The sequence below is a fragment of the Helicoverpa armigera genome, chromosome 1, assembly GCF_030705265.1.
Source record: "Helicoverpa armigera isolate CAAS_96S chromosome 1, ASM3070526v1, whole genome shotgun sequence".
In the NCBI taxonomy this organism is placed as follows: Eukaryota; Metazoa; Arthropoda; class Insecta; order Lepidoptera; family Noctuidae; genus Helicoverpa; species Helicoverpa armigera.
The window spans coordinates 2,761,973-2,788,865 of NC_087120.1; the positions used below are offsets into that span (position 1 = coordinate 2,761,973).

General features: G+C 37.2%; 1 protein-coding gene across 1 annotated transcript in view; it reads right to left on the minus strand.

Moving 5' to 3' along the window:
* The window catches only part of LOC110377588 (solute carrier family 35 member C2), a 39,792-nt gene that overhangs the window by 10,979 nt on the left and 1,920 nt on the right, over nucleotides 1-26,893 (minus strand). The window contains exons 2-3 of the mRNA XM_021336514.3: nucleotides 24,302-24,589; nucleotides 2,737-2,989 (exon numbers count right to left, since the gene is read on the minus strand). Of these exons, the coding sequence (XP_021192189.3) occupies nucleotides 2,737-2,989; nucleotides 24,302-24,589 (541 nt within the window). The remainder of the gene's footprint in view (nucleotides 1-2,736; nucleotides 2,990-24,301; nucleotides 24,590-26,893) is intronic.

The following is a 26,893-nucleotide window of genomic DNA, read 5'->3' on the forward strand; positions in this document are numbered from 1 at the left end:
TTCATGAGACGTGGCTGTTTTACTGCTAATTTTTTCAACATTATTCGGTGTTCGGCTGGGTATCTGGGTAGTTTGACTAGGATCGGCGTTCACCGTCTCTCTTAATTTCTCGTTAATCACCTGTCAAGCGGTCTTTCTCATGGCTCGTTCTTCAAGTCGAAGTTTCCACCACGAAAGCGTTTAATCCAAAATCGCACGGCGCGTTCTTTAGCAGACACCTCTTCAAATGCAGCATTGATATTGCGGGCTGTTTCTGCCGTTCAATCCCGCGTCGGAACTCATATTCAAAAATTACTCAAATTTTCGCAGTATCCATCTTTCTTGTTTAAGTTGAATAACAAAAACAATTGAACATCGATAATCAAATGTTTCACATTTTTTAAAAGAAGAACATCACAGAAACCACGTGAAAAAAGTTCCATTCGAAAACCTCAAACCATGAAGACTCTATGGCAATTCAAAAACCTACTAGAATAAAACGGCAATTTCATACTTTAACCCCTAATATTAATTTATATTCATTGAAATGTTTAACACTGTTTTCTTAATTTAAATTCATTTCCTATTTTTTAGCTCGTTTTTCTATAAAAAGCGTGTTTTTTAGTTTTTTTTAAACTATTATTTATTTTTGGGTATGATTTAAGCTGTCACCAATTTAATTCATTTTGTGTTTCTTAAATAATAGGGTTTGCCCTCAAAATAGTAGATTTGTCACCAAATGTAGTCACCAAACAATATAAAATCAATTCCACAATAAATTACCGAAAATCATGGAGATATCGGGTCAAGTACCATAAAAATGGTTTTGTATGTATTATAATAGGTTTGTCCTAATAGTATTTAAGCAAACAAATTTAAAGAGATCACCAATAAATCATATATTCTATCACTATAAAATTTCATGGAGGTCTAAAAATGTAGGGTGGTCGTCATCATCCTTTCAACCAAAAGAGTCTACTACTTACTTAATTTCTAGCTGAATAGTAAATAAAACACTTAATTAAAGTCAAAATAATCAATATTTATTGTTAAAAGTAACAATCACTGAATAATCAGCGCTGGTTTGGATTTTGAAGGGCTACAACCTACAACCCATTCGTTGAGGCCCGAAAGCGCGCCAATTTGTCTCCCGTCCCTTCCTCTTCCCTTTGAACATATTTTCATTAAAATTATAAACTGATGTATTAAATTGGTAACGAATACATGATTTTAATAACTGAACGAAAGAAAATGTAACTACTGTATTGGTGACAAAATAACAAATAAAAAGGAGTCGCAGACAGGGATCGATTAATCGATTTATTTGGTGACAGATCTACCATTTTGAGCACCAAGCTATTATTTAAGTAATAAAACTATTATTATAAGAACGAAGTTTATATTCATGTAATGCACTACAATTTTATTGGTAATCCATCTCATATTTTACACATTATATTAACAATAATTTGGTAATTCACACCTGGGAACACATTTTGTTTATCTGAGAACGAAAATATTTCGTGGCGATAGATCTATTTATTAGGTGATACAACTTGATGACAAATATAAATTTTGGTGACAAAAAATATAGTTCCCTTTATTTTTCATCAGAGATTAAAAGCCAAACGATTTTTTATCAAAAAAAAAAAACAAAACTTCTAAATATGTTTCGAAGGATTGTTTGAATTTTTACAGAAACTGTCTATAGGATGGTCTAAATTACTCCCAAAAATGGTGGATGGATTTTGATAAAACATGGCAGTGATAGAGCTTTTATATAAAAATAACATAAGGTTTACTTTTTACAAATATGTGCAGTAAGTTCTCTCGGGATGCGGTTGAAACAGCGGACGGAAGCTGCTATCCATATAGTGCCAAAACTTAACTGAACTCAAATGTTCCAAAACCAACTTTACGTCAAGCAAAATGAGTGACTTCGAGCAGAAACTTCGTAAGAGTTATAGTTAGTTCAAGGAGAGAAGCTGTAGCCAGTGTGAGGAGTAAAGTTGCCGGTTAAGAGGTTTACTCTGCACTCTGCTTGCTTGCATAAAGCTTCGACTTTCATAAGAGCAGGTCACAGAGAAGGTAAACCGAGCGGAGAGGCCATAAGACATGTAGGTCAGGCGCCTTCTTATTGGTAAAATATGTAAGGTATGACCAAAACGATCTAGTGAACTAAAGAGGTTCTTTGAGATATCTGTCAACGATTTTTTGTATGACCAAAAATTGGTGGGTAAAATGAAGCTCTTTATGGACGGAGACATTAATGTTCCTCGTCTCTCGAACACCCACAATTTCGCTCCTTAACTTAAATTTTCCGTTATGAGATCTCCGTAAGTCATTTTGTTCTCTTTGGCTTGCTTGCATAAAGCTTGGGCTTGTGTAAAGTGCAGGTGCAATTCCGATCGATGTGGGTATTCCCGTAACGTTTATATTGCGGCCCCTTCTATGCTGCCAGTGTTTGCTTCTGGGATTGGAGTTGTTTTAAAGGCTTTTTTCGTTCGACCTACTTTTGGGAAACGGAGTACGAAATCCGAAGCACCGTTTTGGATTTTTAGATTCGCATTTTGGTCCGCCTTTGATCGTGAAATTTTACACGTGTCTATCAATAGACGAGAATATAGCCTAGCTCTAACTGGCGATGAAATGTTTTCCTAAAGTCATGTACTCGGATGCAAATACCAGAACAAAGGTGAATTAAAGATAAAACCATTTAAAGTACAATCATAAAGACAAAATAGTATTACAACCAACCTTCAAACATGATGGTGAACGGCAGCAACGAGACAAACATCCAAGGTTGCACATGGAACACCATATCCACTGGGTTATGTAAGCCCAACTTGGACTTCTGCATCAGCAGTTGCGCGAAGGTCCACCGTAGTCCTGCCGCGAAGGATGCGATCAGCAAGAAGTTGAAGCCCAGCAGGTTGAACTGAGTCGCTTTGTACGTGAACATGATGAGGCCAGCCGCGATCATAAGCACGATGCCCACGAGAGACCAAGACTGTGGAAGGAAAGATCTGGAATTAATTTCATTTGTAGTTTTGTTGGGACGTTGTGTACAGTAGAAGTCTCAAAGGATCGCTGGCAATGTCAACAAATGGAGCGAAACCGGTGTAGTCAATATTTTCAAGAAGATATTAGAAGGTTAATAACGTAAACTGTTTTCGTTATTTTTCGTCAAAGCGTACACTACACCTAGAGTCATCCTTCTATGCCAGATTGTCAGCTCATGATATCAATCTGCTGAAGACATCTGTGCGTCTTTGTGACGGTGGTTCCTTGAGATATCTAACTCGATTAACAGCTATTAGGTTAGGCTAGGATGTTTAATTTTAGCCGGCTTCAATTTTAGCTATGCGACGTGCGTGCTGAACCACCTTTGCTAACCGCAACACTAGCCGTTAGAATACAGTACAAATTGTCAGTTTCGTAAACACCTTGACATTTATCCTATTCATAAATGAACACTGGTATATCTACTACTATCAAAAGCTTAATGGGCTTCTATCTGGATACAAGATATGTTCCTATAGAGGTATATCTACAAGCAGTATGAATACGTTGCGCATGGCTGACGTGAAAGGCAAATGCGTATCCAAACAATATGAAGAAGCAACAACACAGTAAGGAATATTGGAATACAGGATCAATAAGAAGGAATAAATTAAGGCAGAGGTTAGATATTAAGTAGAATGGGTGAAAAGAGAGTGAACGTTTTAGGGATGCTAAGGAAGCTATCGACGCATATTTTCAAACCACATATTTCGGGATAAGTCCAACCCACGCAAATTAAGCAACCTACGAAAATAAAAATAAAAAATTATATTCCAACATGAAGTCTCAGAAATAGCAAAAGCTCAAAATATTTTCCAGTTTTCCATGTTACCTACAAAATTACAAATTCAACCGCAAACTTTCTAAGCAAGGAACAGTTTCAAAGCAAAATGCTGAAACTTCCCCAATCCTGTGCGAAGTATGAATCCTTAAAAATACAAGCTTTATTCCGTATTTACGTCTTCGCAAACATTCCTTATGTTGACACGGATCCCTCTCATTAGTATTTCTAAGAACGATAAATAATAACGTCTTTTATATTTGTTGAAAATCGGATGAAATGTTAGCATTCGCAGAAATAATTTTCGAATAATAAGGTATTGTGTTTCGATACGTTATGATATCATTGTGCTTCATCCTGTAAAGAGAATATATATGAGGAGGTTACCATCCATGTGTAAGTATTGTCGTGGCCAAGCTTGTCCAACTGCGCAGGATATATAATAGTGCACGAGCAATTGCGCAAGCATCGGTGCCCTCACTATTCCTTCACACCACGACCCCGACGGGACGGTAATCCGACACGACCGGAGAGAGATCAGACGCAGGATTGGAGCAGTACCGGATTGCAGGGTAAAAATTTGATCGTTACCGTGTCCGTGCTTTGTCAACCGCCTTTGATCGTATAAATAGGATCCATAAAATATTCAATCAAAATATGCTGAGAACTTCAAGTCAAACTTCAAGTCAAACCTGGTTTTCAAGGCAAAGAAATGATCTATAACTACGAAGCAGCGAAATGACGACGTATCTGCCATTGAACGCATGGTTCGTACATCATCAAGGAAAGTAACCATAGGTAGTTTCAACAATTTTGTAAAACAGCTGAAAATCCATACTGACAGTAGCGTTTACACATTCTAGTAGCCACCAAGAAAGTTAGCTTTTGATAAATTATTCAAAAAGTTAAGTTCGTAACAAGCCAACGTTTTTCACAGCAAGAACACCAGCATTTTACTAAAAAGGAAACCGAGGTTTAATGTCACAGATGTCATAGAGTCGTTAGGGATAGTCAGAAGCCAGTAAGTCTGCTAACCAGTCTTACTGGGTATTGGGTTGCCCAGGTAACTGGTTTGAGGAGGTCATATAGGCAGTCGCTCCTTGTAAAACACTGGTATTCAGATGCATGCGGTGATCCTGGAAGCCGACCCCACATAGTTGGGAAAGACTAGGCAGATGGTTTAACCCCTTCTAAAAAAAGCCCTTAAAAAACCAACTTTAGTCCATTTCAAATATGATTGATAAACATAATTTTGATAACAATGATCCAAGTTGAGAAAATAAAAAAAATACGAATATTATATTGTTAACTGGCTTGGACGAAGCGCTATCAATCGAAATTGTCGGTTATTACGTAATTATGTTTAAGTAATTTTCAGTGCAGTGAACATAGCATAATTCAGGTCATCATTTTGTAAGTAAATTGTCCGATGAATGCCAACTTAACAACCCTTAATAATGCTGTAAAATGTTTCCATTTTATAATGATTTTGTATTCTAGTACCTACGAGTAGCATGCTATGAACACAGAGATAGAATACTTTATCTGAGCTTCACAAGAGAGTGTACACTTTTGTGTGATGATTAAAACATTACACTAAGTTTTAATACAAGGATATAAGTAATGAATTTAGAGCTAGGGTTAATTCAAAGTTCTTCGTGGTATTAAAGCCGGTACATAAAAACTCTATAAAATAAAATGGAAATGATTTTCATAAAACCCAATATTTATGTAAACAGAAGATACTGATGTTGTATAGGTTGGTTAGTTGCCTCTGGGTAGAGCTATTATCTTATTTCTTTTAACAAACTATAACCTTGTGTAGTAACCATTAAGTAATCTGTGACGGAACTCGTTCAATTACATCATTTCATTTGCAATTACTGGTAGAAATTACAGTAGCATTTTGCTGGACTAACAGGATGACAAAATTATAAAATACTAAGTTCAGCCAATGGTTTGAATGGTCTCGTGGAGGAACTACTACCCGCACCTAGGTAACATGTAGCTTGTATGTTATTCTGGTATATTATGTACTAGCTGGTGCCCGCGACTTCGTCTGCGCAGGTTTAGTATTTCGAACAATATGTTTACAAATTGTAGCCTATGTGTTATTCTGATGTATAAGCTATATTATTGTAAAGTTTCATTAAAATCCATTCAGTAGTTTTTGCGTGAAAGAGTAACAAACATCCATACATCCATACATACAAACTTTCGCGTTTATAATATTAGTAGGATGTTACTACCATCATCCTCCGAGCCCTTTTCCCAATCATGTTGGGGTCGACTTCCAGTCTAACCGGATTCAGGTGAGTACCAGTGCTTTACAAGAAGCGACTGCCTATCTGACCTCCTCAACCCAGTTACCCAGGCAACCCGATACCCGATGTATGTTACTACCAATGCTTCATCAATTCCTTTACGTAAGTAACAAACATAGACACAAACACACTCATACTCATCACACATATGTACATCGCCACTCCACGCTCAAGCTATGTAAATTGTAAAATGATTTCCAATATTGTAAACTAGCACATTTAATATCAACAACAGAACCACGACGACGTCCCTCTAATTATGTCACTCCATGCATATCATAGAAGGGACTACGGTGGTTAGGTAATACCATGGAGAACAAAATAACTAGCGGAGGTGCCATAACGGAAAATCGCCTAAGAAAGTAGCGCGCCATAATGCGAGTAAGCGGGGTACGAGGAACGTTACCGCTTCCAATCTAATACGCCTTTGTACCCGTCGGGTATTACAAAAAATGATCGTTGACATATAACTCAAAGACGCTAGGGCCGCGGGATTTTTCGAAAGAGTTACCGCGGCCCTGGTACATGAAGGGCTTAAGAAGGATGGGTTTTAGTCAGTAACAGCTTGACACTCACGCTGCTAACCCACATTGAGAGGGGCCATTCAATTATTACCCCTAAAAAAAGATGTCTCAAAGGATGCGAACGCCTCTTTAGTTCACTCGTAAGTGATTGTTTTCGTCATGTCCCCCGTACGAATTTAACCTAGAAGAAGGCGCCTGACCTACCTACGTCATGGTATCTCGGTATCTTCATTATATTTTCTTCCTCCGTGGGTAAGTAACACTATATCGATAACAATAGTTGTCTAGACTTCAGACGGGCTGTGATTAGAACCGCCCACGTATGGCGGTAATAGCACCTTCGGGCTATAGAATAGGTTGTTGTTAAGTCTTTGTTTTTAGGTAATATAAACAAAACACATTAGCTTTTGTTGTGTTATCTTATCTAGACTAAACATGGCATTTATATTAATTTGATTTGTCTTTTGTAACAACTGTTTACTAATAAACCTTTATAATAATGTTCAAAACATGTAAACGCAGACCTGCTGGGGAGTTTGTTGCGCCACTTCTTCCCAGCAAAAACACATAGGAAGTGGTGAAGGATGGGCGTTTTGGGAGCTGTCTATTGTAAATTCCTAACGTTCAAAAAGTGCTGGCTCGCAGCCAAGTTTGAATAAATGATTTTTGATTTTGTTTTTTTTTTTGATTCAATGGTCAAGCAACTATCAAACCATAGCAACTTTGTAGTGTTATACATTGACTAAACGAAGGATACCACGATAAACTGTACTAGTACAGTCGTTACTAGTAGTCAGAAACCAGTGATAATTACCTACGGATAATGGGTTGCCCAGGTAACTGGGTTAAGGAAGCAGATAGACTGTCGCACCTCATAAAACACTGGTACTCAGCTGCATCCGTTTAGACTGGAAGCCAGCCCCAACGTAGTTGGGAAAAGGCTGTGTAGACGATGATACATTGATTACACACCGGATGCAATGGTTCCAATATTTGTATTCATCTTCCGAACCTTTTCCTAATATAACAATATTAGCTAAAACAGGAGCAGTATAATCAAAAAATCGTATTGAGTATTTTCGAAACTCTGATTTGAAATCTTTACAAGTACTTGGACGTCAGTCGAGCAAATGGCCGAGTTGATTACCCGTGTTACACAAGGAGGTGACGTCCAAAGGGAGTTTGATGTGAAAGCACTGGAAGCTGAACCACTCAGCAGATTAGACTGAGGCAACGCCAGTTTCGGGGACTGAACTCGAACAAAGGAAATCGAGACTTCGGTAGAATATGCCAATTGAGTGTTTTAGAGGCGTGGTTACTAGCCCTTTGACAGATATTACATACTTTAATTGTATGGTCTTTATTTTTGACTAAATACAGCTTTAATTAATTAAACGTGGAAAAATGGCGACTAAACATGAAAATAAATAAAGAACACCTGTTTACAGAATTCTTTTATACTCATATTTCATTTGAACAAGCTTTTAATTTAATATTCAATGATCAGATCGAACGAGCCCGTTTTCAAGACGAGCAGATTCTGAAATACATTTACAAATAAACAGTTTCTAGCTCAGTAGCTTCGGAAGTACTTTTTACGACTAAATGATCGAATAGCAACAAAAACAAGTTAAACGTATTACGGATCTAATCGAGATTTCTGAAGCGTGAACTGAAGGCGAAAGATGCCTTGGATCTTCGCGCTACTGAATCGCAAGGTGAATTGGACTCAAGGTCTTTGGCAGAAGATATAAAATTGCATTTAATGTTGACTGAGATGGACAAAGGTATTGAATAGTGTAAAGACTTTTGATAAATATTAAATTATGTGGATGGTTGTGAAATTCTGACTAACATTAAAGCATGGTACCTGTCTGCATTTTATGGTTATCAGCAATTAATTTATATGAATGATAGATAGAAATTCAGAGAAGTAGTGTAAAAGATTTCAGTTTAGGGAAAAAAGCTTCATCCATACCTACACATAAAATTATATTTAAGTATTAATGTAACTAACCGTCAGTTGCACAAAGCTCCATTACAGTTAAAGCTTCATTAAACCTATTTTTGTATCTTGTTGACATAGAAAGAGTCAGCAATAGATGTAAGGAAGTAAATAATAACCATAAAATGGATCTTGCGATTGTAGAACTGCGCTATATAATTTAAAATGTACACTCCCGAGCAAAAAAATGGAATCGCCCCCTTGCGCTATACAAATATAACGATTGTCAATGATACAATATTTACAGTTGAAGGTTTATGATCTCGTTTGAAAGCCTATACTGATCGTGATTCCATTTTTTAGCTCGCGAGTGTTCATTCTAAACAAAACCGCCGACTTTACAAAAGTCCAATGCAGATTCATCTTCATCATATTTGAGATTGGACATAAGCCCCCTCAAGTTTTGCATGTCAAACATCCTGGCGGCTCTTTCCGGTTAGATGTAGAATTTTGCAAAAGTATGCCAGCCCGATGCATATAGAGGTCACATTAACCTATTTCAGAAGTCTTACGTACCGTTTGATAGTCGGCCGTTAGTTTGGTTGAACGGTTCAGTAGTACTCAGTTTTGAGAAAATATTGTAAAATAAATGGAACAAGTTTCCCTTTCTCTATCAATATTATTTAAGTTACCGGAAGAAATAATGACGTATAATTTATTCATTATACCAACAGGTATACAACCGTCAAGCTACCAAGTGTTCAGAAACATAAGATTTTCACCAAAATACTTGAAAATACTGCAGCCACCGCAGAAACTTCAGCTTATATAAAACAATAGGTCTGGGACTCAGGGATTTCATACCGACTACTTATTTACGGAACACTGAAATAAGCTTTCCTTGAATTCTTCAAACAAAAGGAGCATTAGTGGGTACTCGAGTTTCAGTTACTTTTGAAACAAACACAAAGAATGCATTAGGTGCAAGCTTTTACAGTTTTCTATGAATGAAAAGAAGTATTACTTTAGGGTTTCAGTTTACAAGCCTTTGTCCTGATATTGATGTCTTACAGGTTATAACAATGCCGTCTGGAGCGAAAATAACAACACCTACTACTTAATAAAAGGGAAAAATCTTCAAAGGAATAAGTTGATTTACGCGCCTCTGTAAACACCACGTTTTGAGTTATATTCGCCATCGCATCGGTACATAATGAAGAGCAATTATAAAGGTACATAATTGTTCCGAAGCCAATGCAACGATCAATGAATCCGTTCTACCTTTCAACAGTGCCGAACTAGGCAGGGCACCATACTTTCTACCTCTATAAGTGGGGCCCCATGAGAGCAAGATTATATCCATCTTTAAGAAGAACCAAAAAGAAAAAAAAAGGAAAAATTGATTCCCAGACAGTTAAAAAATATATAATAGCAATGTAGTTTTGTCGACTAGTAAGACTATCGCACTCAGTCCGGTTGGAGTGACGGGAACTCCGGGAGGCCCCTAGCAATTTCTACTAATGACATGGCCAGTCCAGCCCTGTCTGAAACTACCCTATCAAAGCCCAGTAAATCCGATACAATACATATTTGATTCTAATAGAGCTGCTGTCCATTTTCCTATCATTCCCTTATTACGCTGTCATTGCTGTCTCACAGTAGAATTCTTGAAAAGTGCAATAGCATAACTGATTTGAAAATTATAGCTTGGAAGTGCATTACTAAATCAGAGGTTTTATGAAGAGCTCGTGTAATGAACGATTCCAATATTCTAACTATCTGTTGGTTTGCTTACTAGAGATAGAATTTTGAATTGGCCTACGGGGAAAGGATAGATAGAGGTGATGGCATAAGTTAGATACCCCAGACTTTTTTCAGGCCAAGAGGGCGTGATCAGTAGAACTAACGAAGCGTTCTGGTTCCTTTTCAAAATCAAAACCAATCTATCAAAGATTGGTTTAATTTGTTTTTTTTAGTAAAATTTCATTTTTAAGGAACGAGTTCCATAGAAGGGCTAACGTCTCTCGTCCTCCGAACACCCGCATTTTGGCGCGCTTCTTTCTTAGGATATTATGATATCTCTGAAATAATTGACTAGCATTTTGTACGGGCATTAGCCCCATTCCTATCTCTAATAATCAAGATTATATAAGATAGATAGAATATTGAAAATGGACATAGGCTGAAAAGACGCGACCCACTAGCGCATTTCAGCTCTATGCTACAATTATGTAGCTTATGGCTCGTTATTGTATTGAATTATAAATTGTAAGTGGTTCAATTGATCGGTGTAATTTACCCGTCGACGGTTGCCTGCCCGATCGCAGGTAGGATATTATTAACTGTCTTAAAGTCTCTGAATGAGGAAAGGAAATATCATGGATTTATGCCAACTAACAGTTGAATTGTTTTTTTTAAATCGTACGTGTGGACAAAACTGAGAAAGTACAGTTAAACTGTAGACATAAGGGAAGCAACTTAACAATTTGAATGCTCAGTCAAAACTGTCGGTCAGTAGCCGCCTTTAGGTAAACAAAGCTATGTATGAAAGAAAACAGTGTAGGTACTAAAACTACTCTTTAATATTTATAAATAAACGAGAAGTCGTCTTAGGGTGAAAAACTCGGAATTGCAATTATATATTTTTTTAATTGGATTTCTAGAAAAATAACCTTCGCAAAGGATATAATTTTTACTCCCGATTGAAAAGTTAATATTTTTACACTCAAGAGGTTTTCATTATGAATCGAAATCCGTCTACGTGGCACTCTTTATATTTATTTTTAAACTAATTCGATTTGTTTGAAAATGTTCTATAAAGTAGTGGGTTGGTTCTGCTTATCACGAACGGCTAGAGCAAGGAAAATAGATTTCCTTATATTTAATGGATATGGGTATACGTATGTACTAAAGCAATTTTTCCTTGTAAATAAAAGAGGTAATAATGTTTGTTCTAATTAGTACGACTAACTACGTGCACTGTTCAGATACCAGTTCTATTGGAAGAAAAAATATTAAAAAACTCAACCAAACTTTTTTTATTCGTATCGCAAAATCTCATCGCGAGTGCTAAATGCAATTTTAGACAGCTGTTTTCAAAATTTGATTAAACTAATGAGTATAAAAAAAAGATTTTTGGAAAAGTTGTTTGTAATCATAAGTGAAGACTCACGTGTTCAAGCATCGGTCACTCTTATTACCAGTCGTTCTATACAAATATGCACTTCAATGTGGTGTGTTCAAATGCAGTGGATATGTACTACAGTTGTGATTCATAAATACAATGATACGCCTGCAAACATCTTTGGGAATTCCCCGCCAGTATTATTAACTGATGATATAACCTTTCGCGCGTTATCGTTTAAAATAATAACTTGAACTAGATAATAATATATTTAGTTTATATTCATTATCTATAATGGCATCCAAGGCCGATTTCAGCCACGGCGGCTGTTCACATATAAGGAGATCAGCCAACTGCGCAGGACATATTATAGTGCACAAGCATTTGCGCAGACACAGGTGCACTCACTATTCTCTCACTCTCATAGCCCGATGGGACGATAATCCGATACGAACGGAGAGAGATCAGGCGCAAGACCGACAGTATTGAGTATAGAGCTAAATATTATTTATCAATCTATGCTTATATTATCAACATGATGACTTTGTTTGATGACGCTAATCTTAAAATCAACTGGTCCGATATTATAGGATAGGGTTTCATCTACCTAGGAAGACTGTAGGTTAATTTTACCCGGGTGTGCGACATAGTTCCCGGGACACAAGAAACCACTGGCAGAAGTTTATCAATTATAATTGTTAAGTTAATCGAATTATTTTAATGGCCTTGACAATTAATGGCAAACGTGGAATTTCTTATCAAAACGCTTTTGAACTGAGTCAGTTATCTGACGGTTGTTTTATTGTGCGATATTATCTGAATAAGATAATGTCTGCGATAGATATTTATATGAAAATAATTGTTGTAATGTGTTAACCTGAGGGGTCTTGATCCTACGCGCTCCTCGAAGAGAGTTAGCAAACCCCAGTGGGGTCTACCGGGATTGTTCGAAAGAGTTACCGCGGCCCTGGCACCTAGACCTAAGAAGAAACATGATGGGTTTTAGTAAGAAAGAGTCTGACACTCCCTCACTCTGCTAACCCACAGCGAGAGGGGTCATTTGATGATTTCCCATAAACTTAAAACCATGGATGACCACCTGGTTACTACAACCGGCTTCATACCTCACAGTTCCTTACAGGTAATCAGAATCCGTCTATGGTCATCCAGACTAAGAAAGGTACATCATGTTGACATGGAGCGATTGCTTATTTGACGCTCGCAACCCAGCCACCCGATCAAATAAGCAATCGCTCCATATCTGACACTATTTCAACACTATACGATTATTAAACAGACCCCAACAGTTGGGAAAATACAAAGGGTGATAGGATAGCGTTCGAACCGTGTTTTCTATCTCTATAGAAAATGTTATCAAAACCAGTTCAGAAGTTTATCAGTGAAACCGCTGAAACTCAGATGCAGTTAAATTAATTAACCTCTTGTATGCGAGCAGTTACAGATTTACGGCCGCTACCAATATTTTATCTATCTGTTGTTTTAGTTTCTTATTTGAGATAGAATAAATGTAAGTAAAACAGCAAATAGATAGGACATTCAGAATGGTCGTTTCAAAACAAAAAATCGATTGTGTCTGACATCTTAAAATTGAATAACAGCATTATCAGCCTTTTTACTCATTCCGCTTCAAGGCTGCAGCCTGTTCTCATATCGAGAAGGAATGAGCGTAAACCACGCTTGCTCAAATCAGAATTTTCATATTGCATCAAAAAATTCCATCAACTGCATATTTCTGTTGCATGTTGTTCTACACGAAGATGCGGGAATATTGTGGTATTCGCAATATCTGAGCTATAAGACACTAGCTCCTTTCCCGCGGTTTTGCCCGCGTCTCGTCGGAACTACTTCCCGCAAATTGATATAAAGTAGCCTAATCGTTATCTCTATGGGTTAGACTACAGCCAAGTTTCACCAAAATCCAAACTACTTTTTACGTGAATATAGAGAAAGAAACATACATACTTAATGCACATCAATAAATACACAACAAATCCATAAAATACATGCAAAAATTCATAAACACATTCACACATCCAAAAATACATTGAAACATCCTTACATACAAACATTCGTTTCCAGAGGTAATATTAGTAGGAAGTAGGATACAATGTTTGGTGTTGAGAGCCAGTTTTTTCGCACAAAGTAAATAAAAGCGGGCAACAAAAGGATCGCTGATGCAGAGACAGTTTCGAGTATCAAATACGCTAGGACGAGTACGCGGCGCGGAAGCTATGTGGCTAGGGCTGGCACTATATTTTCTTTCTACGAGGTCGGTCTGTGGATTGGTCACCGTATTCATGAATGGTTTCGGAAGGCACAACAAGTTGGTTGGTCTCGGCTGTCATTCGAACTGAAATCTTTAACAGTCATTACAAGTAGTTAGAAGTCAAAAGTTTGACAACCAGATTTACAAGAATGCAGCTAGACCCACGGAGTGACTATCTATGTATCTAACCTCCGGTTGCCGGTTGGTTGGTAGGCTGTTGAGGTTAAATAGGTACTTAGACACTCCATGTAAAACCATAGTTCTAGATGCATCTGATAAGATTTTAATAGAAGCTGACCCCAACATAGTTATAAAAAGGCTGGGCAGATGTTGATTTTTAATATTTAAAGGAAGCTATTTTTAAACAATTCTACTTGATATTCAATTGCACTAACATCACAGCACTTGCAAATCAATAACAATTATTGTTGGTCTATGAAATAAATTCGTCATTAATATTAAATAGTTATTAATGGCTATTAACTAGAGGCAAAGTAAGGAAATCTACATCTTAGAATTTCCCCTTTCCATACGATGATCGTTCGTAAAATTCACAGCATAAAAAATCATCTGTCTAGTTTTCCCAACTATGTTGTGGTTGGCTTCCAGTCTAACGAGATGCAGCTGAATGCCAGTTTTATAAAGAGCGACAGCTACCCGAGCAACAAAATGCCCTTAGGTAAGATAAAGCGCAAAAAATATACTAAATATTATATGTTGTTACACTTGGTTGCAAAAAAACCTACTAACGCTAAAACTAACGCTCATACTAATACTACGAGTGTACCAAACAGTAACTCGTGATTACGCTACCACAGCAGAAACGACTGTCTGGAACTGACTGACGAATGTGGTATCCAGGAGACGGAAACAGACTACCATGTTATGGGAGTAGTTCCACCAGGGTCCGGTGAAACTGCGACCGGAAACTATTAGACAACATGATAGAAAAACATTACTGCCATTTTATCTCACGAATGTCATTGGTCATACAAAGACAATGTATATGTACAAGTATGGCTCATCCTATGAGATAAATATTAAGTGCAAGGCCGATTTCGACTTCGGCGGCTATTCTTATGTAAGAAGATCAGTCACCGGCGCAGGACATCCTATAGTGCACAAGCGTTTGCGCAGACACAGGTACACTCACTATTCCTTGTGCAATCGTGCAAAACCGACTACGGGCTACTTTGTGAGAGTTTCTTAAACCCACAAATTGATTTTGGAAAGACTCCTGCGTAGCAGCCACATACATAGTATAAAAGAAAGTCGCCTTTTCTGTCCCTGTGTCCCTTGTCCCTTTGTACGCTTAAATCTTCAAAACTGTGCAACCGATTTTCATGCGGTTCTTTTTAATGGATAAAGTGACTGAAGGGGAACGTATAATAACATCCATTGAATTGTGGGGAAATGCTGATATTCCGTGCAAAGACGGGGCGGGTTGCTAGTGATGATGAAAATATAATAATTATAAAAAGCATATATGATATTCCGCCAGCCCTACCGGTTGTCAGCAAAGCAATTACATAGAGCTCGCCAGCCATATGACCGGCGGATGCAGGCCGGCTCGCGATGCATCGACAACGATTAGTTACATCACAAGCAACGGTTCAGACACAATCAAGGTATATTTATATTATAATGCTGAATAAATTGTTTGTTTGGACACTTTAATTGGAAGGGATCGAAAAAAAAACATTTTTATTATGATTACATAGCCTATTTATAGAAGGCTACAGGTTTAACGGGACGTTGGTGAAACCGCTGACAGAAGTTTATTTTGTGGCCATACTCAATATTATATCTATCTGTGATTTTGCTTTTTAAAGATAAGATTTTGACATAACGTGTATGGGGCTTATAATGAACTTCTATGTCTAGTAAACGAGTCAACAAATAAATAGGAAACTGGAATCCCGCGCAAATAAAAGGCACATTACACTGACATAATATCAATTAATAAAAAGGTAATTGCATAAAATTTAAAGGTATTTAGTATTTAGTATTTTAATTTGGCCATGTGTGTATGGCATCGAATGTCGCTAGGGAACCCTATATTGCGTCGCGCAGTCCGAAATCCGGATCCAATCCAGATCTTTTTTTTCTGTCATATAGCTGGCCAGCTAGTAATCTATTTTTTGACGGATGTAATGAATCCGGTCGTGTACTGGCAGAATTGAGAGACATTCGTGCAATAACACAAGCAGTATTATTTTATCTTGCTATATAAGTTCAAACGAATTTTTGCGGATAAAGGTCTAGGTAGATGATGATGATTATTTATTTATTTATTAAGGCTTACCAACTAAGATACATACAGATGTTATAAATAAAGTAATCACTGACCATAAATACAGACCGAATGATTTTATTATGTTTTCGTTTAAAACTAACTGTTGAAGGCTGAAAATAACGCCATAGTTAGATAAACGAGCGCTGATAAGGAAATCATTTGCTACGCTAAGGAATTATAGCAATGAATTAATTTAACCATATCGCAGAATGAATGTAGAGTTATATAATATTCATCTGCCTAGCCTTTTCCTAACTAAGTTGGGGTTGGCTTCCAGTCTAACCGTAAAGAGCTAAGTTTCAAATCCGAAGCAATATAATCATACCTTCTATTTATATTTTTATGCGCTCGTTACAATGTGTTATTTATTTTTATGTATTTACTAGCTGGTGCCCGCGACTTCTTCTGCGCAGGTTTAGTATTTCGAACAATATGTTTACAAATTGTAGCCTATGTGTTATTCTGATGTATAAGCTATATTATTGTAAAGTTTCATTAAAATCCATTCAGTAGTTTTTGCGTGAAAGAGTAACAAACATCCATACATCCATACATACAAACTTTCGCGTTTATAATATTAGTAGGATTTACAACTTTATTTCAGGCAACTTTATGACATACATAACAATACAAATAAACTAATACATAAAATTATATGAACGATATAATAATATCACAATTTTTGAGTTCATTTTACTGTTACCGAACATAAAATTAATTAGTTTTAATTATAAGAATGGCATAGATAATGAACGGTAATGTTTTAAATCATTAGTGCGCGCATCAAACTCGTTATAGACTCTAAAATTATTATTATGATTCTGACTTATATTTGATTATTTCATTTACATACCTACCACACTCATGATACAAAGGCGAAAATTATAAGTATCTAAGTAGATTCCTTCCTCACGTGCAAACAACAAATTAATTATGATAAAACTTGACTGATGTAGAGAGAGACTAAATTCGATGGCGGAAGCTAGCCAATAATAACCAAAACATAATTTATCTTTTACGTATTTCAGAAGAAGAATAGTCATCATCATCCTCCGAGCCTTTTCCCAACTACGTTGGGGTCGGCTTGCAGACTAACCGGATGTGGCTGAGTACCAGTGCTTTACAAGGAGCGACTGCCCTATCTGACCTCCCCAACCTAGTTACCCGGGCAACTCTCTTGGTTAGTCTGGTGTCAGACTTACTGGCTCCTGACTACCCGTAACGACTGCCAAGGATGTTCAATGACAGCCGGGACCTACAGTTTAAGGTGCCATCCGAAACACAGTAGTTGGTGTCTAAGATATCCTTAGAAAGCACATACAAACTTGCGTTGGTACTTCAGAAGAAGAATGATCATCCCTTCTATGTATTTCAGCAAGATAGTACTTCACAGTTTGAAGAAACTGCAATAAAGTTTTACAGTTGACCCAGATATTCTGCACTCAAACTCACTCTGTGAACGTTGAAGGCAGCAAGTGCCACCGTAACTACATTAATGTAGCCTGATCAAGTGCATAACGTAGTTTATTTACTTGTAACTAAGTTAGGCGCGGTTCCAATAACGTCCCATTAAAATACCCGGGCAAAGTTTAACCTAAGATACCCAGACAAGCTCGCCGGGGCTGCGGGATTGTTCGAAACAGTTACCGCGGCACTGCACAGTGATTCACTCTAAGGCCATAAATCGAAAAATGTCATTGGCTTATCCCCATTAGATCTACTTACTAAGTGATTATCAAGTTAAGAAGCTTCCGAAAACTGTAAATACCCGTGTCATAAAGTCAACTTATTGACCACTTTTGTGCATCGGAAGTTAGCGCATCTCGAGTCTAATTATCGCAACGTGTGAGTCATCAAAACTTAACACTTTGTTTTTGAGTGTCACTATTCCAAATCAAGTGTTTACGTATGGTGATTGTATGGAGGTCCAAGACCAAGGTATGTACTTCTATTATCAACTACTTTTTTATTTTTTTTAATGCGCTTAATATTTTATTTTATTTTTTTATTGAAGGTATCGTTTTTGTAGATTTGTTTGTTATACTTTGATTTCATTTGGACCTATAACTTTTTGCTGCTCAGTGCTGCACTTGAGGCAAATGTTTTTCGAATAAAGAGGATGTTCTTATAAAACCATATAAGTTTCATCTGCATCTTTCTGCCCCTTCTTGGGTTAAAGGAGTGTCAAAGTATGCATGTCCATAGTATTGAAAAAACTTTATATTTTAAGTTCAGCTTTCATGTTGTTTTAGGTAAAGCTTTCAAATGTTCTGTTTCGAGGACGACTATTTTTGACATTTGGCACTCTAAAGATGGTAGTCCAAATGAAAAATGCAACATGTCCTGAATACTTTGACCGAAACATCGTGCCTTTCGGATAACATCATAAATATCAAACTAGAGACTTTAAGTAATAAAATTATGAATGTATGTAAACGAATTTCTCATTATTGGGCAAAATCAAATCGTAGTAGGTCTAAGTTTATAGAGAAATATTCAGATTGGCTGAATGTAGTTGAAAATATTGATGTAGAGCGAATTGAGTTACATGTATCTCAGAAGTCTGACTAAGTTGAACCATCAACTTCTTCATTCAGATCCCTTCCTAACAGGTTTACTAAAGTTACCTGTCAAAAACAAAAGGTGTGCTATCAAAATATGTTCTAGATTTGTTATCTGTGTGTAGTAAATACTTTTGAGCTTGAATGTATTCTGGTATATTTTGTGTTTTGTGTGTATTTGCAAAAAAGGTTGTTCATGTATTTTTGCTGTTTTATCTTATTCCTTTATGGTTGTTTTTAATATAAATAACCATTATTTATATAGATTTTTCATTAAAAGTCGCAGTATGACATGTTTTAGGTTTATCGTCTAAAACAAAATTACTGCGAGACATTTTTACACCTAAATAGTATGATATATTTTTTTATAAATGTGGTTATGTTATAATTTTAATAATTTACACTTCTCTTAACATATTTCAACGTGTAAAATAAGTTAATTAAAAGTATTTGTGAGTTTCGTATTTATGGCCGCCTTTGTATGGAACGTGAATCACTGTGCACTGGTACGTAAAGGGCTTAAGAAGGAATATGGGAAGGAATATATTTTAGTCAGTCAGAGAGTAAAATTACCTTAGTAAGTGTTATTTTCTTGAATACTTTTGGTTATTTTAGTAACTTGAACTTTTGGTAATGTAGTTATAATTTATGCAGATTTTTCACCCAGGCCGAGGAAACTACTTCTCGTACCCATGTTACTCGGAGACAGTATAGCTTCCCGTTTTTGATAAAATCGTATTAGTTAGTTTCAGAGCTTAATCAATGCAAATAAATAATCAAATCTTTTCCCTTTATCGTATTAGTAAAAGTACTCCCTACATTTTTATATTCAATTTTTATATGAATAACACAGAATATTCGTTATTAATAAATAACTCAATATTTGCGGTAACTGAAGCGTGAAATGCAATAAACTCGTCAAAAATTTTAATAAATATTTCAACTCACGTATTTCGGACAGTTATTTGATGAAAATATTTTACTGAACAAATACACAATCAATTTTCATCGTGTTCCTACATATTTGGACAACGAGATATTCGGTTATACTCTCCATATTTACTGAATGCCCATTCTCAAAAAACAACATGAACGTACGTTGTTCTTAAAACAACTGTTTGCTTTAAAAACTGGACGAGAAAATTGATAGTAAACAATTGTTTTAAACCCCCACAGTTGCTTCCGTAAAAAATACTATAGAACCTTCCGTAAGTTACAAGTTCTTAAAAATTAAAATTACTATAAGCGACTTACGAAGGGGTTTTATATCTCTATAAATATAAAAGAAAGTCGTGTTAGTTACACATTTTATAACTAAAGAATGGCAGAACCATTTAAGCTGAAAATTAGAGGGAAGCTAGCTTAGACCCGGGAGATGGAAATAGGATATTTTTGTCACCATGTGGGACCCAGGTGAAACCGCGGGCAGAAACTAGATGTAAATAAGCGTAAGTTAATCACCTAAGCTTTCGTGAGCAAAACTTACGAGTATAAAAGCCACCTAAGATAACTGCCGTAAGTTTAAGCTGCCGATGAACTTAGGCTTCAATATTTGGTTAAGTCTGCATATTTCCTGAGTCTATCAGCGAAGATTATGGGTATTATGCAAAGTTCTGTGGGGTGGCGCCCCTACCCTGCCCCCCCTAATAAGCGAGCAGTCATAATGCATCGAACATCAGCTTCGCTAGCTTTAACAACTTCATTGGTGCAACTTTCTAGTAACTTTATAACGAGCGTGCAAATCTTCGTGCTTCAGTAAAGGTTTGTGTAACCAGTAGTTAAAAGTTAGAAACTCGCTGAGTATGAAATATGTATCCCGCCGTTCTAATGATCCTCCTTATTTCACGGGTTGAAGGGTCGTGTAATTTCTTACTGTAGTTTTTTTTTTTTAAGAAGCTTCGTTAAAAGAAAAACTTGGGCTATATTTTCGTCAAATTAGCATAACAAGGAGTTTGTCTCTGCTGTTCTGAACGAAACTACGTCTTCTTACACCGAGACATCGTGTGCATTATTAGTTGGTTTAGTTTTAATAATATTTATGTTACATATTTATAGTATGTTTAAGTTTTGTGTGTTTGTATGTTTAACCTCCCCACTCAGAGACATTTAATGATTACCTAAGTCACTCCTTAGTGACGGAATGCCACACAAATCCTTCACTAAGAAATGGCTTAAGTAACCATTAAATGTCTCTCATTCATTCATTCAGTCATTGCTGTCTGAAACAAATGTATAGGTACTTAGATAAACGAATTTAATGAGATAATATTTAATAAACTTATTTCAACCTGCTAGAATGAAAATTTTTGAACACACACCAACATATACGTCCATCCCATTTCACGGATTTATCCATTCAAATTGATAAAGTAAATAAATCAGTTGACAATTTTGAACGGTTATTTTCACAGTAACTGTGTGGTGTTAATTCGTTTACCGCTACAGTACACCGACGCTCGTTCGGACGTGTAATCGAATTGGACGGCACACAATAGATTTTACAATGAAATTCGTCAGCTCATCACGTAAACCCTAATGTGAGATAACCGTATAATGTATCTGTAGGCTTTATTTACAAAGGTTATCTATACTCATATAATAAACAGGAAAAAAAAATTGTTTGTAAATTCTCCGAAACTACCGAAACTATCAAATTGGTTATTTGAAAAATTCTTTCACTGTTGGAAATCTACACTCTTCCCTAGTAACATAGCCTATGTTTCAGACTGCATGAATGACAGCAGCATGTGCAGTCACTGTTAGAAATCTGACATCGATAGTTGACAGTGACTGCACGAGCTGCGGCCGCTTCGATCCATAGCGGCATGTGCGATCGGCAGTTGCAGTCGGCAAGTAGAATTCAATGCGTACCTTAGCTTTTTTTTTAACGACGTCAAAAATCATCAAATGACCCCTCCCGCTGTGGGTTAGCAGCGGTGAGGGAGTGTCAGACTCTGACTACTGACTAAAAACCGTCGTGTTCCGTCATAGGCCTTTTATGTACCAGGGCCGCGGTATCTCTTTCGAACAACCCGCAGCCCCGGCAGGCCTTGGCCCTGCTGGGCCCCGCTGGGAGCGTACCTTAGCCTTAAGGCCGCTGCCTCGAATTTTGCGGGCAGCGGGGCGGCAGCGGCGGCGGCGCGGGAGCGGCAGGATCGTACGCGTATAATCAAATGGACCGGCCCTCGAATACAGCGGCGCGGGGAGCGGGCAACGAGCGGTGAGCTCCATTCAAAACGGTGACCGCCCGCGCCGCCGCCGCTGCCGCCCCGCTGCCCGCAAAAATCGAGGCAGCGGCCTAAAGCAACATGTTACTATAACGATCTCAAGTACAAAAAAATTTGCAAGCAAAAGAAGTCATGTTTTATAAATATGATAATGATTAACAATGGATGTTACTAAGTTTCTTATACCTACGGCCAATTTCACTAACAACTTGCTATAAGGATTCGTAGTTTATTTGCGTAATAAATATGTTTGGATGATTTTTTAATAGCTAAATTCTTGTATAATTAGTTGTTCCCTGCGGTTACACCCGCTACCAAGGGGATCTTCATCCAGCAACCAGATAAAGGACTTTTGTAATGGTCTAAACTATCTGAGTACGTATTTCACTAACGGCCGTTTCTAATATTCCATCCATTTGCTTACTAGAGATTGAATTTCGACATTACTAATGTCAAATTCCTATATCATCCTCCGAGCCTTTTTCCCAACTATGTTGGGGTCGGCTTCCAGTCTTACCGGATCTAGCTGAGAACCAGTGCTTTACAAGGAGCGACTGCCCAATCTGACCTCCTCAACTCAGTTACCCGGGCAACCCAATACTCCTTGGTTAGACTGGTGTCAGACTTACTAGCTTCCTATATCTAGTAAGCAAAAGAATAGGTATAGAATATTAGAAATGGCTTCAAGACTGACAGACAGCGATACTTTCGCATTTATAGTAAGAATTCCTGTCAAATTCACAATTGTACGTCTAGAAATTTGAAAAGGTCGACATAAATCGGCTTTAAGTTCTAAGAACGATTCGATTTATTATTGAAGTGAAGTTTTGAAATGCATTGTCATGTTCAACTTCCTAACAACCCTCGTTAAGGAATTTCTATATAAGATATACATAATTTGTATATATGAAGTAGAAACATGGTGTAGTTTTATTAACAAGTAAGATATATAATGCTAGGTAGAGTTACCTGATACCACAGAGGAAGGAAAGATGAACGGAGATGCCATAAGGCAGGTAGACCAGGCACCTTCTTGTAGTCAAGTAAAGTATGAGAGGCATGATCAGTCACCAGAACTAACGAGGCGTTCGGATTCCTTGTCAAATCAGGACGAATCAAAGGTCAAATGGTCATGATTGACTGGTGATTCGGTAAAAAAAAACAGGTTCTAAAGAAGGCATATGAGGGCGGAGTTAGTAATGCTCATCGTCCCCCGAACACCCGCATTTTGGCGCGATACTTTCTTAGCAGATTTTGCGTTAAGACATCTCCGCTAGTAATTTCGTTTTCCGTGCTTAAACCCTAGAACCGCGAATGCTCGTCTAAGGATTAACTTGTAATATAACGTAAATCTCGCAGGACTTGACAGCAGGCTTCAAAAGCAAATAATTAAGCGGTCTCTACGTATGGGCGAAGTTCAGTAGTTCCCGAGATATTTGATTTTAAGGATTTTCGATGCATTTTTAACTTTGTACATATAAAACACCCCAATTGAACTTTTGAATATTACGGAATTCCAATATCATCGTCATCTACCTAGCCTATTGCCAACTATGTTGGGGTCGGTTTCCAGTATAATAGGATGCAGCTGAGTACCAGTGCTTTACAAGGACCGACTGCCTGTCTGACCTCCTTGGTAAGTCTGGTAGTCCGAAGAATTAAAGAATGCTAATAATACGTTAATGAATATTCTTAATTAATGTTTTTGTACGCGATTCCCGCAGGTTTTCAATAGCATTATGTACATTATAATAGTACACAGCGTAAACTTTGTGCAAGTACAATGCAGTCGACGCAATCACGTTATGTTAATGCAATTTGCCGTCACAACCACGCGACATGATGGCGAATTCGGTGGTTCGGCGAATTTACTGCGTTATTCCAATATTTTATACTGAAATGTTGAAATATTTATGCAAACTTTGAAGGATTTTTCAACGTTACATACATGGATATGCGAGGCTTCGTATGGAGCAAGCAGGGATGCAATCGAAATCCAATCATACTTAAAGACTTTAATTCTTTTAGAAATGCTGTCTTAACTTTTATTTACCTAGTTGCAGTTTTTAACTACATAAAAAGACCACCATATAAAACAATATCAAGGGTTTTACTTCACGATACGGGCAATGACACGAAAAAAGTATAAAAATCATATCCGAGAACAACACAGTAATAATAAAAACCTACCTTTTTCTCCAATCCCAGCAGTATCGCGAAACCAAGTATGAAAATAATGGTCGTGGACTTGGTCATGGTGTAGAGTGAGATGGTCACCAGCTCCAGGCCCCAATTAGAGAAGCCTACATCGATGCCACTGGCCAGGCCCGTAGGCCCCACGGACCGGAGGCAGGTCATGCACGGCAGCATCAGCTGAGGAGTTCCCGTGATGACATGGAGCACCAGCCTCACGAGGACTGAGAGTATCCACTTCACTATGAGGTGGTACATTACCACCGTGAGGGGGAACTTGAAGTCCTGCAAGGAAGAGACGTGTTAGTTTGGAAGTTGGTCACATTAGTTGGAATAAAAAGTGTACCAACATTCAACTATGGGTATTATTATGGTGGGATCACACGATACACACTTTAAGTTTGTATAACCATTTTTGAAAAGTTACATGTTGGTAAAAAAGTTTGTTGTGTTTGTTCATCATCATCATCTTTCTGCCCTGTTCCCAAGTCATTTGGGGCAGCGCAACATGTCTTTTCTTCCATTCCTCTCTGTCAGACGTCATACTTACATCCACTGCCTTCTGCTTCGTGACCCCTTTCAGGCAATAAAAACTCGGAGTAAACAAATACCCGTACGAACTTAGTCCGTGTAAAATCTGTAGTCTGAGTGAAAATATATGATAACAAGATGTTTGTGCAGACTTATCATTGGCTTTTGTACGCACCGATCTGTTGCCCAGACAATATTCTATGAAAGTCTGAGAAAACCGACCATTAGATTGAAAATGCAATCTGTAATTAGATTGTCAGGTAAAAACATGCTGCTTTGAAAACCAAGAAATCTGATAAGAACTTTTGAGCAACAAACTAGTGATTAAATCTTTGAAAAAATATTTTACATTTCTGACTCCAGTCTCAAACACTAATTTAATTACATTCCCGTCGTATTTAAAACTAGCTACTCTTTTACAACCCCGCAGTTATTTATTTCTCAAGACAGGAAGCTTTCATTAAAAGGAATCAACCCGACCGAGAAATCTGTATCGAATTTCTGTAAAGTTAGTAGAAAGAATATTGAATCATATCGATTAAAATGCCGAGGGATGTGCGAAATTGACTCTTTCTCTTTTTACTTTAACGGTTAAACCACTGAACAGATTTGGATGAAATTCATACTGGAGTTAGGTAAATAGAAACGTGGAATATTTTCCTTTGCTATCACATTTCTCTATCACTCTAAGGTTTATTGTAAGAAAAGTCATATCGGGTTTAAGCTCGCCTTTGTACATGAACTTTCAAAATGTGTATGAAAAAATTGTATCTACATAAGTGCAATCAAGTTTTTTTAACAAAAAAAATATTGACAAACCCATTAACTGTTATTAATAACTGTGTGTTGTTTCTCGATTGGAGATCGAATTTTGACAAAACAATAAATACATACATAGTTTATTGAAATCCTTAGCTATGTGATTAATGCTACTAGCAACCGCTACAGATTGAAATTCGCACAAACAAATGCATAACGCCAACAGGCTTAGCTTTGCAATGAACAATGTTTCTCCGAATTCAATCCGGCGTGAAAGCTGCGTTAATTAAAGCGAAACATTGCCATCGCAAATTCTGGTAGCGCTAATGAGACCGGTCTGCCTTGAGCGAGCGCAACGCGAAATATTTTGCACTCCCTAATGATGATTTAATAAATATAAGTAATGACTTATTTCTAAGGCGAGATTCCAACGGTGTGTGGCACTGTAATGCCCACATATGTTCTACTCGTCTACTCGCTATATCAAAAAGTGAGAAACAACCTTCGAACACTTCTAAAATATCACAGAAATTGCATTTTTGCAATACAGTTACAACTAGGTACTAGCAAGCAATGGACTCGCAATTTGACCGCGAATAATTTTGATGGAATCTCGGTATAGCAACACTTCAGTGAAGATTTTTGTAAGGAAAAAGTATTGATTTTAAGGTGGAAAATGCATTCGTATGATGTAGGTAGCATTTGGTACATCGCTCAGCTACCACGCACAGCTGTTAATAGTTTTCTAGTGTAATAAACTCAACCTCGCTAAAGTTGCAATTCTCGTCAAATAACTTTGCCAGTCTGAAGTCAGCCATAAGACACCCATTGTGACGATCGTTAAGGGATTGGTGGTCGGTGTATCGGTAACTTGCTATAATCATCGGCAAGGATATTGAGCCCTGACCTTCACCTGCGCGAGAAGTGATTTATTGGTTTATTGCTTTAAGTGTACAGTGCGCAAAGCGATCCCCACTCTTCCGCCGAGAGCTCATTATCCGTGCCGATAACTATGCAGAGCGACGAAGATATTTGACGATAATTGTGCAGATACTTTTCCGAAAGGGGTTCGTGATAAATCTTAATTACTAAAAAAAAACTGAAAACTAACCTAATACGACCCACTGACCAAAAGGTGGTTGTGAAGTTTGAATATTTAAAGCGAATTTACGGCTAGACATCAAATTTTTTTTGTACACCTTTAAATGTCTGGCTGAGAAAAAAATTTGTAAATTGTAAATTCGAAATAAAAAATTCTAAATCTTAATTTCTGTAGTGTAAATGCTAAAATTAAGAAAC